Genomic DNA, 15,167 nt, shown 5'->3' on the forward strand with positions numbered 1-15,167 from the left:
AAAGTACATGCGTGTGTACAGCAACAAAAAACAAAACATATATTCCTGAAGAAAACCTTCAACTTTCCTTGAAGCACAGTCCAACTCCAAAATAATAAATAAATCAATTTTAGCCACAGACACAAAACCTTTTATTAAACCTGACGTAGCCAAAATAAAATCATGGCTTCTCAGGCTCAATTTAAATGTTCTAAGGTCCTTACTCGTTCATTAATTTGAATATTTCAACAAAACAAGTGTACTTTTTACCAATTATTGTTTGCCTCAGTAAGTGAAACCTCCGCCCACATACAGGAGTTCCAAATTTAGTAGGCATCCCTATAGAAATTAAAATAAATTGCGTAGCCAATTATCATAAGTATCAGTTAACAGAGCTACAATTACAGAGAAATTTACCCAGAATGTTTTGCATTGCAACAATGAGATAGTTGCCCCAGGCTGCAACTATCTTCCGCCCTTCTGCAGTCCAATTGCAGAGTTTAAAATACATCTTAGATTCAGATGTAAATTGCCCAAAGACAGCTTTGCACCACGTCGAATGCTGAAGGGAACTCAAAGAGTTTAGTCTCCGTTTAACTTAAATTATTTTTCGCCCTTCATTTTCCAAACCCAATTCCAAATTCCTTAATTTAGCCAGCATTCGGATGGCAATTAAACAATTTATTTTCCCCTTTCACACCTTTATTCTACGAATTTCTTTGGCAATTTTGGCCAGGTGGCAGAGCTACAATCAGATGGAAATGTTTTATATTACAAAATTGAAATGGTCATCCAAGGCATCAATTATTTCTTCCCTTCTGCAACTAAATTGCAGTGTTTTGGTAACATTTTATATTCTGAGTAGAGACAACTTGGCTCACCCTAAATGCTGAGGGAAATTCAAAGAGTTTGGTTTTCGTTTAACTTATATTTTGTGTAGAATTTATTCGAGCATTTTGGTTGAGGTGTACAGTGAGTCATGTGGTAAAGACGACCAATTAGATAGCAGTGCACCAAAAATGTTGAATATTACAGCATTGAAATGGCCACCCAAGGCTGCAATTAAGCCCTTAAATTGCAGTGTTTAAAAGCATTTTAGATGCTGAGTAAGGAAAGCTTGGCTGGAAGGAATTCAAAGAGTTTTGGTTTCGTTTAACTTATATTTTGTGTAGAATTTATTCGAGCATTTTGGTTGAGTTGTACAGGTGGTCAGGGGAGAGGCGGAGCCTTAAAAGTGGGCCACAAAGGTGTTTGGGTCAATCACTCTGGCCACCTCCCAGGGGTGGACAACCGAGGGTCCCGGAATGCGATTGTAGGCATCTGGAAGAACAAGGATTAAGTAGATGCGGTAGTGGAAGGGGGTCAGTCCTGGTGACAGTTCCTCAGAACTATTTGCCCAACTCACCGATTATCTTTTGGATGGCCGTCTGGGCGTCCAGCAGCCGAGAGGGCGGGGCGGGCGCTGCGCTGACAAGGATCAGGCAAATGGCGATGAAGGCAAGAGCTGCGGCCAGGACTTTTGACATTCTGGGGCTTTGGTGTTTTGGCTTGGTATTCTGGAGCTGGGATGCGAGTCTAATTGAATCCGATGGGACGCCGGCTATTTATACTCGAGCAGATACCAGGGGTGTCCGAGAGGCCGGCATCGCGATTAAAAGAGAAGCAACTTGTGGGATGAGAGCAGCTCGTTCTAAAGCAGCTGTTTAGAAATTGGATTTCTTGTTTTGATTTCGGTGCCGACAAATTTCTATGGCGATATTTAAGCCGGGGAATGTCCGCACTCGAAGAGGGAAAACGAGTTTCGCAGAAGAACAAACGACTCGAGACGGGAATTCTAAGCACCTCGAAGGAAAGCATAACAATGCAGAATAATTTCTTAAAAAACCTCATGCAAATATCTAAGCTTTTTGAATATTAATAGTTTGGCTAAAGTTGCATTTTTTATGAAGCTCTCAGGAACTCTGGCAAAAGATTATTATTACCTAATTAAAGCTATTATCTTTGCTTATTTATTTTATTATACTTAGTATTATTGGAACTCTTTGTTCACTAATATATTCCTTAAAATATATTTTTATTTTTTAATACCTGGTCCGAAAGCATGTTCCTCATGGGGTATCTCAAGGTCTATACCAAGCACTTTAAAAAAAATCGTTTGTTCTTCTCGAATATATTTGCCATAGCACAAATGCTTTGCATATGACAGTTCATTGTACGAATGTGCGGCTAAGAAATCTCTGTTTATGTTTTGCTCCAAGATCTTTTTGTATTATTTGTTGTTCTGCAGGCGGCTTGGGCATTTCCCAGTGAACTACCCCAAAAAATACGTCGGCCAGATAAAAGAGGCAAAGAGCAGAATCGCTTGGTTATTTGTCGCCATTTGCCATGGCTGCTTTTTTTTTTGCTGATGCTGATTTATAAACAAACCGGTTGCTTAATTTGCCGCTTGGACGGAAACCGAAAGAAAGTAAAATTTTTAGATTTTTGTTCATGTCATAAATTACTTCATCTTGGGAATTCCTTCCTAGCAAGGCGGCAAGTTAACAAAAAATGCCGTCAACAAAATGAATACCGCCGTCTGGCAATGTCTATGGAAATTGATTGGAATTTGCGTGGAGGCTCTTGGGAGGAGGGTCGTACTTGGTAATCAGTTTAAGACGTGTATCGCAAGGAAGCGACGTGTAATGCTAATGAAAACACGTGCCCCATTGACAAGATTGTAAAAGGAACTAATGCGTTCTGATAAATGCGTGTCTGCCTGCAGGCTAGAACTCCGGAGGGAAATGAAAGGCTCCGACTCCGACTCCGGCTCCGGCTCCTGCTCCGACTCCGGCTGACACATGCCAATTGTTCACGGAAATATCGAGATACATTCTGGCGGATGGGTGGCTAATGAGGCACCCGTAAAGCCTCTTATCTCCGCATTTATTGGCCTGTCCGACCCACAAATAACTGTGATCTATGGCGCCGAACGAGTGCGAGTGCCAGTTCATATTAATAATAACACTGAGCCCGCTACTTACGTCTATTCATAATTTTTCCTACTTTGTGCTGCTTTTTTTATCTACAATTTGGGTCGTGCGCAAATCAGACTCCCATACGGGGCACCCCATTCATGGTTATATATTGGCTTTGTGTATTTAAAGCCCAAGAAAAGCGAAAGAAAAACGAGGCGAAATGGCTAAAAAAGAGCTAAGCGTAAACAAGTTACCCCACGGCTTTTTAAATTATATGCTGATAAATTAGCGTTTTCCTCTCATGGGATACTGCCATGCTGGGGCTCAGGAATGAAAAGCGTAAACAAGCGCTGCCATATACGAGTATTTTCACAACGTTTTGTTTGATGAAGGCAACAGCGTATGCGTAATATTCAAAAGGATTATGTACAAGAGACGCCATTGAAATGTACAGCATATTCATAATTTGATGAATGTTTTGTAAATTACATTAACCATTAGCTACGACATTGGGAAAAGTAAAGCAGAAAGATAAATGATTATGGAGAACGTAATTAAGGGATTCAACTCTGCGTAATTAATTCGGCATTTGGTCGTCTCTTCAAGCCCAAGAGGTTGGATATGTCAGGAAAATATGTTCTATTTAATTAGGTACAAGTACATCTCTCCTTCATATTGATTAATGAACTGGTTTGTCAATGTTTACGTGGCACACCCAGTGAGGCATTTTAATTGGTTCTGATGTGAGATGGAAGAGAGAGACTTGTTAGTGCCAGATTCGGACACAAAGTGAATTTTTAAGGCTCGGATACACGCGTCGATATACGTCTGAAAATTAGATTTATTACTTGCTATGGAAGGTGTCCGGTTTGATGGATCAGACACTCAGCTGGCAGGTGGAAAAGTTGATTTTGTTTCGAACTTGCAAACGCCAAAAGTTTTTCCTGTTATATTAAGTTGAAAAACTCCCTGGTGGGCCAAGTTGTGGCTATATGTTAATAGCATCTCCCTGGACACAAGCAAAGCCACTTAGTAGTAATGTGTCGATTCCACGTGGATATAAATTTGGGTGCTCACAAGCACCTGATTGGTAAATGAATTAGACAGTTTAATTTCCGGAAATCAGCGAGAAAACTTTTTAAATTCCATTTCCATAATTGTGTTAAGGCTGAAGATTCATTTCCCTATTGCCAACGTACTTCATTAAGTCGGGAAAATGTTTACGTTGGCAGATTTAAATCAGGTATTAACGCAAAATTAAATGGCCGAGATTGCGTTTATCTGTTGGTGTCAGGACAAATATGTGCTCATGCTTTGTTTTTAGCTTTCGGGCTTAATAGCCATATCTTTTGTATTAAAGTACTAAAGTTTTAATGCTTTTACTTATGCGTATACTGAGAGCAATGTAATGAACACGATTATTGCATGTTGTGTAAATACTTGTACGTATGCAAATGGAATCAGATTAAGCATTCAATATTTTCCCTTTCAGTCAGTTGGAAAGTTAACTTTTTGTGCACACACTACATTTCAATTATACCTTTTATTATTGTCAGCAGTGATTATCTCCTCATTACTTAACTGAACTGGGCTTAACTTGGGGTCAGGGCTTCGGTGACATGTTGTTTAAATTGCTTTGGCTATGTTATACCTGCTGCTATTTAGATAAACGAGTTAGAATTGAATATCCCAGAAGTTTGTCGCACATAAGCATAGCATTTTATTCTTTACTTGGCTCATCCTACCGACAAAAAACACTCTTAATTAAGGAAGAAAATTTTAAATATACAAAAACAGCTCAAACAGCTCAAGGTGCAAAGTCCTTATTAAACGATTTGAGTTCTCTTAAGAGCCTTTTCCCTGCTTCTTGAGTACCTCTGTATGGGCGTCGAACCACATCATAGGAAAAGTTTTCATTTGTTCGGATTGAAATGGAATTTTTATTGTTAAACCAAAATTTAATTTGAATTTAATTTTAAATTTGCTTCAAGGTCTTATGTTGGCGGAAAGTCAAATATTCTAATACGATCCCAAAGTGAGGAGATGATATTGATATCCAAATGAGGGAAATAGGTGCGTGGGTGGGTAAGGAGCATCCGGCTACCTTGACAAGTTCAGGATAATATGTGTGGGTACGTACCAGTAGACGCTGTTCGAGGCTTAAGCCTTCGCCAAGGAACATATGCTGGCTGTTTGTCTTTGGGATGGGACGTTCATGCATAATTAATCACTGTGTGACGCCGCCGGGAGTTGAATTGTGTCTTGCCGGGCTGTGTGTGCCAGTTGACATGGCCGTGCTTTTTTATCACTGCCACAGAAGCCTAGCCGCTATATTTATCTTTTTTTTTCACTTGGGCTCCCCGGTAGCGACAGAGGGCTGCAATCTCGCGTCATAAGCGATACGGTCCGAACGGCGGGAAACAGGAGGCGGAAAATGTGAAGGAAGGGACCAGGAGGTGAAAAGCCCGTGCCGGTAAAACGATGTTAATGTCAAGTAGATCCCAGAGCACGTCTTCCTGCGATAATTGTTGACGTAAATCATGCCGAGGAGCAACAGAAATACGCCCCAGACGGAGACATATCCACCAAGAGAAATTATTTTTGGTAAATTAATTTTGAAAGTAACAAAATCAATTCAAAACATAAGAAACAATGAAGTTAAGTTTGAGAATTTTTAAATCAAGTTAGAAAATAGCTTTTTGAGATGGTAGTCATGTTTACTTAACATTTTTGAAGCCTTTAGATACAACAATTTCACAATAAATCATACTTTTAAAATATACATATATATCAACTATAATTCGGAATATAAAATATTTTTACATTTGGAGTATAAAAAAAAGGAAAATAAATAGAACAAAAAAATTCTTATGTAATTAAAAACTATCTTCAAGAACTTCAATAAGAAAAAAACTAAAAAAAAAGGCATAAAATACAACAATTTTACAATAAATGTAGAATTTAAAAATATATATAATACATATATATCAACTATAATTCTAAATATAAAATATTTTCACATTGGGAGTATAAAAAAATTAACAAAATTTTAAAATGAAATATGAACTTACCAAAATTTTATCAGAGTAAAAACTTTTCTCTTATGTAAGGGTTTAAAAATTAAAAACTATCTCTAAAAACTTTAAAAACTGTGTATATTTTATGTGTATAACATAATATCTTGTAAAGCCTCTAAGAAAAGAAATACATATTTAATGCTTGTCAAAACTATTTATTAGATACATTTAAAAAAGTAATAGGTTAAGTGAAAAGTAAAGAAACTTTTCTAGCAGTGTGCTAGGACATGGCAAGTGACATTCGGAAAATCAGTCCCATTAGCGCGGACATTTTTCTTTGTAGCCACGGCCGCATAATTGAAATAAATATCAGACTCCTCGGCTGGGTGGCAACTTGCGAGGTGGCACTTTATTGAAATGTGTTTGTTTGTTTATTTGAAGACAAACAGAAGCAAATTGGCCGAAGCCCTTGTACTGGGAATTGATTTAAAAGGGAACACAATGTACACTGAGGTAATGCTCGGCATTTGGGGACTATGGCATTGTAAAAGCCGGGCTAAGTGCTGCGGAAAAAGGAAAACACAAAGTGTTGAATGGTTGATGCTGAAATGTAAGAAGGCATTTCTCAAATTAATGCGCACAACAGCGGGTGGGAGAATTATGCAAATCACGTAATTTTTATTTCGCCGTGTTGGGAAGTCAAGACGACATGCTTTTTGTTTCAAGCTGGGGCTTTTGAGGTGGGCTAAGGTGGCTGTATGCAAAAAGGGCTATGTTTCGGGGCCCCTTTTTATTGCGAACACGCGCGTAGGTCTGCCGTTAAAAATGCGTTTTTGTGTCCTCCTTTTGTATATTTCGCAGATTTATGATTTATATTGTTCTCTCTGACTATTTGAATTTTTTCATTGATTCCTTTTATGTGTATCCGCATCTTTGTATCTTTGACTTTTCAAATTGCCCGCCCTGCGTGCAACCCTGTGCGCGCCATCGATTGCCAGCGGGCATGCGCATTGGTATCGATAGTCGATGACAAACAGCTGTGTACCTATACTTATCCAATATGGCTGCAAGTAAAAAAATTGTAACGCTGTGAAAAAGTGCAACCCAAACTGCAATTTCTGCTCGAAAATTTGTGAGAAAAGTGCCAGGAATGTGAAATTGTGCAAGGGCAAGCCGAAAGCTCGCGGAAAAACCAGTGTGCGCAAGGAATAGTCAGCGAAAAAGTGCAAAACGCAAAAGTCGCCGGTGCCCCGCCAAAAAAAAACTCCCCCGCCTCCAAAAAAAAAAAAAAAACAATTTCTCGGCGGAAATAAGTAGAAACATAAAGATACAATGGAAGCCGACATAACGCCCTTGGCCGAGACCAACGGAGAGCAGCGCGAAAATCCCCAGGAGAACGCTGAAAACCCCGGGCAACAGCGACCGGATTTGGGCAAATCCCTGGATTCCGCGGAAGATGGCGTCTCCGGGGCAGTGGGACAGATTATAGACTACCTCGAGGTGCGGCTGTAACGAGAAAACCGCGCGCAACTCACAAAACTCATACATATTTTACTTATTTTCCAGGACGATGCCGCTGCAAATGCGGATCAGGACGCAGAAATGGGCGAGGCCGAGTATCTGGATGGAGAGATCCCGCCGGAGGAGGAAACCGAGTGTCCACAGGGTGGGAAAGCCAACGAAAGTGGTCAGGAGGCAAGCAATAAGGACGACTTACCAGGGACTGCAGACGAGGATGACATCTCTAAAGAGAAATCCATAGGGGAAGAGGAAAAAGATACTGAACAGGAGAAAGAAACTACTCCTTTAGATAAAGAGGTTGACAATAACGACACAGACAAGTCGGCCCAAAAAGAGGGTGAAGAGGTTGACCCAGAGGAGGAGGAGGAGGAAGAGGCAGCTGATAAGACGGGCGAAGAAGAGGCCATAGAAGAGGGCGAGGAGGGCCTCGAAGACGAGGAGGAGCCCACCGAAGAAACCGAGGAGGTTGATCAAGAATTCGAGACCGCCACCGATGCAGAAGGCGAGCTTATCATCGGCGATGAACCCGGCGATTTAGCCGACGCCATGGCACCCATTCGGGAGCGCAAGAAAGAGGAGCCCGTGGACGAGAACCAATGCCGCGTCTGCACCAGCAAGGAGGAGCTAGTCTGCCTGTTCAAAAAGCAAATCGATGCCACGCCCGCGGACATGCTGCTGGTCATCTGCCCCAGTGTCTCGATTTTGCCCAAGGACTTTATGCCGCAGTTCATTTGCACCAAGTGCATGGGCAGCCTCACCATTGCCATACAGTTGAGGAAGCAGCTGGAGACCACGGACCAGGACCTGCGCAAGCGCTTGTCTCGAAGCAAGAACAAGGTGCGGCGACCCCGCGGCTACGTGGTCATTGATGCACCCGTCACCGATTCCAGCGAGGATGAGGACGAACTCGATGATGAGTTCAAGGTATCCGACGTCGGCGGCACCACGAGTGCAGATAGTGACGACTCCGTGGACTCCGATGCCAGTGAGAAGAAGGAGAAAAAGAAACCCGGTCCACGTGGTCGTCCTCGAAAAAAACCGCTAAAGAGGAGCACGGATAGTGATGGCGAACCGTCGAGCGCCCAGAAGAAGAAATACCAGCCCACGTCGACGGCTTCTGTGGGTCCATTCGAGTGCCCCAACTGCGACTTGACATTCTCGCGCAAACAATCCTATGTGCTGCACCGCAAGACCCACGAAAGGATAGAGCATGCCTGCCCCATCTGCGGCAAGAAGTTCAAGGTGGAGTGGGCCTACAAGACGCACATGCAGCGGCACGAACAGGAGCGAGCTCACTTCCGCTGTGAGCTGTGCCCCAAGATATTCCGCCTGCGAGCGGAACTGAAGCACCACATGGCCCAGCGGCACGATGAACATGGGTTCATCTACGAGTGCAAGCGTTGCCAGCGGACCTTCCTCACGCAACAGCGTTTGCAGCGCCACCAGGCCGCCGGCTGTCAGCGGCACAAGGAGGAGACCGTGCGCATCAAGGAGGAGACCGTTCGCATCAAGCAGGAGCCGCGCATCAAGGAGGAGCGCCACGGCCACGTCCAGGGAAACAACAGCAGCATGGGCAAACGCCGACCCGGCGAGGGTCGGGACCTTTTCAAGGCAGTGGCCCCACCCACCACCACCTACTGGAGCGATAGCTTCTCGGACTAAAACCAAGGCGCGGCGGCTGGAGGATTTCTGTTTTAATCAACGATTTTAAGTTTTCCCTTAGCTGTAGGAAGAATTCAGTGCAAATAAATCACATTTGTAATAAATACAAAATAAAGTAAGTGGCAAGAAGTTTTGAATACTTGTAAACTTCTCAAACTAAGTAAGTAAGCAAAAATGAAATAAAAAGTTCGATTAATGGCAAATTGTGAGTTAATGATTTAAATTTACTGTACTTGTACATAGAATTTTAGAGGTATATTTGCATTTATGACTTTTCTTAGTTAGCTATTTGCCAGGAGTATGTATATATTTTAAATGCATAATTAATAGATTTCTTGCAAGCCAACCGAAGTGATCATTTTTCCATATTGCCCTAATTGATAGCCAAAATACTGCCAATACAAAAGCACCATGAACTGTGCACATGCAGTTGCGTATTAAGTATTAAAAGGACCTCGTTGCACAGCGCAGCCCAGCTTAGCGACCCAAAATGGTCCTTTTAAAGCCATTTTAATTGGATGTTAGAGCTGTGGCTCACGAAATGGCAACATTTAATGCTTCTTCAAAGAGCAATTTCGCGAGTTGGCCCTAAAATGAGTGGTTAACTGCTGGGATTATATTTCAAACCCCAGCCACTTTGTGTGGCTTTTTAGTTGAAAAGGGATTTCATCTAGCGAATGCAATACACGGTCATGGTGGAAAAATTTCAGCCGCCACTAATAACTTGCAGCAAGTTATCAACTAGCTTTGAAATGGAAACTTCCGAAACCGAAGCGGGCTTGTGTATATAAATTCTGTTTTGATTTCCAGGCAAATTTTCCCCAAAAATGCAGATCCCTCTGAAATAGAAACTGGTTCAGAAATAAGTAGACGAATTTAAACCAAGCAAAAAGTAAGCTTTGCAAATATTTTTCTAAAATCTAAACTAATTTACTCCGTAGTTTTGAAGGGATATATATTGATTTTTCTTAAGATGGACTTAGTTTTTTAAATACCTTTTAAAAGGCATGCTAGTTTAGTTTTTTTTTAAATAAAGTTACTTTGTTGTAACATTAGATGTTCCATTTCTGAAGAACTTGCGCTTCCTCAATCAAGGAAAAACAAAATGCAACCCTGAAGACTTTAAAGAGTATGACCAAATTCTATTATAATAATAATATATGTAAAATATTTCATTATTTTACTAGATTTGAAGTACTGCTCAAATTACATGAAGGAGAAAAGACCCAATCATCCTTGAATATTTTTGGTGAGATTACAGATGTGATCGATTTACGACGTTGGTTTCAATATAATTTGGCTGTTTAATATCTGGACCAATCTTCAATCCCATTAAATACCAATCTTAATGCCAATAAAATAGAGCAAAACCTTAAGGAAACCGCACTTGACTTGAACGTTTATTTACAAAGCATTGGGGAATTGTTTGGACTCTTTGTTTGGAATTCGAATGCATTTATGAAAATTGGGGTGTGCTGTTGAAAATCAAAGGTGACTTGTTGGTGCCGCCGAGGAAATTAGAAGTGGTGGATGGAGTGGTAGCTAGGCAGGTGGTACGAGACCGAGGATATCGGGTGGTGGGCAATCAGAGGCGCGTGGGCGATGAGCGGTGCATGCGAGATTATCGGAGCGTGGTGCACCACCGTGGGGGCGGCGATGTAATGCGAATGGGTCACCAGGGGGGCGTGGTAACCCAAGCCCAGTGACAAGCCCCTCTTGGCCTTCACGGCGGACTCTTGTTGCTCCTCGGCGGCGGGAGCCGGTGCGGGTGCGGCCACAATGCAGGCAACGCTGGCGATGAGCAGGAGCAACTGATGCGTTTCCAGGAATTTTCCATTAGTGTTTAACCGGGAAAAAGGATAAAACGAGGGGGGGAAATTTTAGAAATACTCGACAAAAAGGTTACTTTTCTCAACGTTTTTGCAATTATTTTTCTGAGCTACGCCCAAGCTTACAGTGAATTTCATTTTGTTGGTCGAAATAAGATTTATGTTCTTCGCGATTTTCAAGCTGCCTTCACACTGGCTTTAATTCAACTAACGATACTGGCGGTCAGAACCACTTTATTTATACAACTGGCAGGCTGCGCTCGGATTGTTAGAAACTCACTCAAAACTAAGTCAAACGCACTCATTAGGCGAAAACTATTTAGGCCCAAAAATAAAGTAAAAATCGTACAAGACACGCATCGAGAAAAATATATGCCCACATCAAGCCAAAATTGCACAAACAAGCCAAGCGGCTCAAAGTGTAGATACATGTGCATGTGGATGTGGATGTGAGTATCCGAGTGGGGCCGAATGTATCTGGGCATCTGAGTGTCGCCAGAACGCCACTGCCAGTCCACATAAATTGGTTTTTAATTCAGCAAATTATGTGGAGTACTCACTTTGAGTGCCAATTGCCACCATAATTTATCAGCAGCTGCTCTGGTCAATATGCTCATCTCGGTTATTTCGCTCTATTAAATGCCAAAGCCATCAAATCAATAAATTCAGCCTAAAATCGAAATCATTTTGGGAATTTAATATGCCTGTTTTTCCTCACAAAGAGTTCAAGCATTTGTTATTATTCTGATGAATAATTCGTATTTATTATTGAAGCCAGTCGGAGCCAAAAATGTTATTTATTCAACATATTTTTGGTGTGATTATTAGGAATGTGATTTATTTCAACTACCCACTTGTACAAAATTGTGGCAAATTTAAAGTATTTATGTTCTTAAAATTGTGGCTTTTAAATATTTCAGCCTTAAGCTGGTGAATTCTTTCAAGCACTCTACGAATAATCCTTCTTGGACTTGTTTTAACACACATGCAAATTTAAATATCACTAAACTAGGGAATTTATATCTTCCTTTAAACTTAGAACAAATGATCAATATTAAGCACAGCACTCAGGCAACTATACTTATTTAAATTTGTTTTTAAATAACCGCATGCAAAATGGGGCTGCCAATTTATTTTATTGATTGGGCTTTGGCTCATGAAATAGTGGTCAATGGCCAATGCAAACAAGCTTTGTTTATCCCGGCTGTAATCTATGGAAATCATGGCAAAGAGCCTAACATGCAGCTGGGTAAATTGGCCGATGACAAATGTTCGCAATTAATTTTCTACGAGCTTGAATTCTATTATGATATTGGGTAAATTGAACAAATTGTAAACCATTTAGCAGCCAGCCAGCGGCTTTAGAAGCAAATGGCTTAACTTTGTTTACCTTGGCTAATTGAAACTGACACTTTAAGGTAGTTGGAGGCTGTGCCATTAAGTAAGCCAGTTGCTAGGGAGCGTTTAAGTGGTAAGTGCTGCAATAAACGGCCTTAATAATTGGCTATGGCCCTGATATGGGCCACAAAATAGCGGGGAGCTGGGCTGGGGGATCGCTAAGTCGATTGGCCCAGCGGGAGTTATACGGCCTGGGCCACACTAGATAAGGCTCCTTGGAGTCCCTTCTCTATCCGTGGTTTCCGCCGGAAAATGGGCCAATAAAAAATGAGAGAAGACGCGCACATATACGCATATTTGACAAGCGGAACGTTAATTAACGACTTTGCAAATGGCGGAAAGCAGAAACAAAGGCGGTCGAGGAAATGCCCGGAGTGCCATTGCTGTTTATCTGCAGCTGTCAGTTGGTGGTGCCATTTTTTTCCTCCCTTCGGGGTGGCTAGTGGGTGGTGCCATCTTCCGTGGGTGCGCCACCTGTTAAGACATATTTTTGCCAAGGCCGCGTGTTGGTTAATAGAAAATGACTTAAGGAACTTCCTGGCAGCAGAAGGCAAAATGATAATTTCTTGATTAAATTCTGGGTTTCGTGGGATCTTTGGTCTGGATAGGAAGTGGGGGGAAAACCAGTTACGAAAAGTTGTATACTTGTACTTAGGAAACTTGTTAACAGAGGGAAAATAATCCCTTAGCCCACTTAAAGAGCTAAAAATAAGTAACGGTCTCGATTGAAGGGAGTTGCAAATTAGCCTATAAATATGCCTTTATTTTATAAATAGAAAAGAGCTTGGGACCTTTTAAAGCAGCTGTGGGTAACAAGAATAAGCTTACTTTTCCATTCAAAAAGGTCCTCAATTACCCTTGGCATATGCGTAAATCAAAGAAAGTAATTTCCGTTTATGGTCTGCTTTTTAATATATTTTCGTAATACCACCCTGTGTGCTACCTTCTGTAATTTTCCTCTCATCCGATTTACTTTCCTGCAGAAATTAGGCTCCAGAGGTGAGTGCAGATGTGGTTCGATTTTATTTCGTTTTAATGTGCGACCATAACGAATAATTGCCCACGGTGAAACAGATGTATGCGTTTGAGAAAATCGAAAGGCCAATCGATCAACATCAAAACCACTGACAGATATTGGTTTGACTGGCAGCGAGTTCCAAGTCCAATGGAAACTACACTGCACAGCGGTAGTTATTCAAAAATACCCATACTTTATGAGGCAACGCAATCGTTTGGAGACTGGCAGAGAGCCAGGGTTGTGAAATTAGTTGCGAACAGGATTGCGATTCTGATTTAGATTCAAATTCGTCGGGGGCCATTAGCCGAATGCAACACCTTCGACGACGCGTGGACATTTCCACTTCGACTCGGCCAACTGAGTGATCTGGAGTGGCAGTGTCATGTGCTAACATAATTTTTACACAACAAAAAAATGTGCAAAAAATTTAAAAAAAATAAATAAAAATCTAAAAATTAGATTTACTTGGATTTTAAAAATACCATACAAAAGGCCATCCACGAAAGGGAAAATATATATGTTTAAAAGATAGGTAGCGCAATTTTAGTAATAATCAAATAAAGAAGACCCATTATTAGGTTCGAAAAGTAGGCTTAGGGCCAAGAACGCTATTGGAAATATGCAGTTTAAAACCAAAACTAACCATGCTAGAACAACCTTTACCTAAATAATTTATTTAATAATTATTAAACTAAGAACAATGGTAAATAAATGCCTGTGTACATCTAGACCAGCTGGGTCCATTCGGACTTCCCTCCAAGTGCGTTGCCAATTAATTGCCTACAACGCCCAGGCAGCTTTGATTCTGAACCACAGGTGGACATGCGGACAGGTGAGCTCAGCTCCACTTTGGCCACTCAAAATTGCATTTCGCTTTGTTAATTATGCCGCACAGTTGCAATGCCACTCGCCGGGTGTTTCGACACCACAGGTCCATAATTAGGCAATGGCACAGACTACTGGCTGCCGAAACCCAGAAATTTTTGATTGTCAGTATTGTTTTCAGCTCGTAAGGAGAGATTAATTGGATTGCCAAATGCTCGACTGTCAATAAACCGTCACCCTTGACGTTTGGAATTTTGAACCAAAGAGTTGTTCTCTTTTACTCCCCCAGCTAATGAACAACAGCACAGGGCGAAAACTAAATGGAATCCGATTTATTGTATGCGTTTCACGATAAATAGGAATTAAAATACTACATTAACAGAAGTTTAGGTAGTTTTTAAACCATGTTTATTATTTATTCGGTGTTGTCACAAAAATATCTTCGAGCGAAGTTCGGGGAACACCTGGCATTTTGATTTTAAAGTACATTTCTTTCGAATTTCGCCCTAATATATATCGTGTATGTTTTTTTTTAAATGTTTTCTTTTGAAAACTAATATTGCTTACATAATGCTAGTATATAAAAATGATCGTTCAAAACCATAGAACTTTTTCTCTGTGAAATGAAAGCCTCCTTGCTTCCAGCTTCTGATTAGCAGTCATCCAACACGAACAAAAAGGGAGTATTCAGGACGTAATGATGCAGGAAACCAGCAGTCACCTGGCTCCGGCCGAGCTGCATCCTCGGCTACCATTCAACGCGACCGTTCTGAAGGACTACAAGCTGACCAGCACCGATGTCGAGAAGTTCATCAAGTTTTGGCAGGAATACCAGATGAAGAACATGTCGTCCCAGGCTGATGAGTGCCAGGGCTATTGTCAAGGCGAAATCTACAACTGGCTGCGAGCCTACAACAGCATCCATGGCTACGTATCCCTGATGGTGAGTTGGACTCCGCAT

At 41.3% G+C, this 15,167-nt stretch overlaps 4 protein-coding genes across 7 annotated transcripts in view; 2 read left to right on the forward strand and 2 right to left on the reverse strand.

Annotated features, from left to right (window-relative positions):
- The window catches only part of LOC108022823 (G-protein coupled receptor dmsr-1), a 33,011-nt gene that overhangs the window by 14,878 nt on the left and 2,966 nt on the right, over positions 1-15,167 (forward strand). For all 4 annotated transcript variants that reach the window (XM_044091836.2, XM_017091966.3, XM_050887436.1 and 1 more), the window contains one exon: positions 14,852-15,149. In XM_044091836.2, the coding sequence (XP_043947771.1) occupies positions 14,904-15,149 (246 nt within the window). In that variant the 5' untranslated portion in view covers positions 14,852-14,903. The remainder of the gene's footprint in view (positions 1-14,851; positions 15,150-15,167) is intronic.
- Positions 1,038-1,505, reverse strand: LOC127010984 (uncharacterized). The gene is made up of 2 exons (XM_050887437.1): positions 1,385-1,505; positions 1,038-1,299 (listed from the first exon to the last, which is right to left on the reverse strand). The coding sequence occupies exons 1-2, from the start codon at positions 1,503-1,505 to the stop codon at positions 1,208-1,210; spliced, it is 213 nt and encodes a 70-aa protein (XP_050743394.1). The 3' UTR covers positions 1,038-1,207.
- Positions 6,989-9,339, forward strand: LOC108022822 (zinc finger protein 316). Its single transcript, XM_017091963.3, has 2 exons — positions 6,989-7,453; positions 7,520-9,339. The coding sequence occupies exons 1-2, from the start codon at positions 7,286-7,288 to the stop codon at positions 9,134-9,136; spliced, it is 1,785 nt and encodes a 594-aa protein (XP_016947452.1). The 5' UTR covers positions 6,989-7,285; the 3' UTR covers positions 9,137-9,339.
- On the reverse strand, positions 10,382-11,152 carry LOC108022824 (uncharacterized). Its single transcript, XM_017091967.3, has 2 exons — positions 11,092-11,152; positions 10,382-10,947 (listed from the first exon to the last, which is right to left on the reverse strand). The coding sequence occupies exons 1-2, from the start codon at positions 11,101-11,103 to the stop codon at positions 10,654-10,656; spliced, it is 306 nt and encodes a 101-aa protein (XP_016947456.1). The 5' UTR covers positions 11,104-11,152; the 3' UTR covers positions 10,382-10,653.

The sequence above is a fragment of the Drosophila biarmipes genome, chromosome 2R, assembly GCF_025231255.1.
Source record: "Drosophila biarmipes strain raj3 chromosome 2R, RU_DBia_V1.1, whole genome shotgun sequence".
Taxonomy (NCBI): Eukaryota; Metazoa; Arthropoda; class Insecta; order Diptera; family Drosophilidae; genus Drosophila; species Drosophila biarmipes.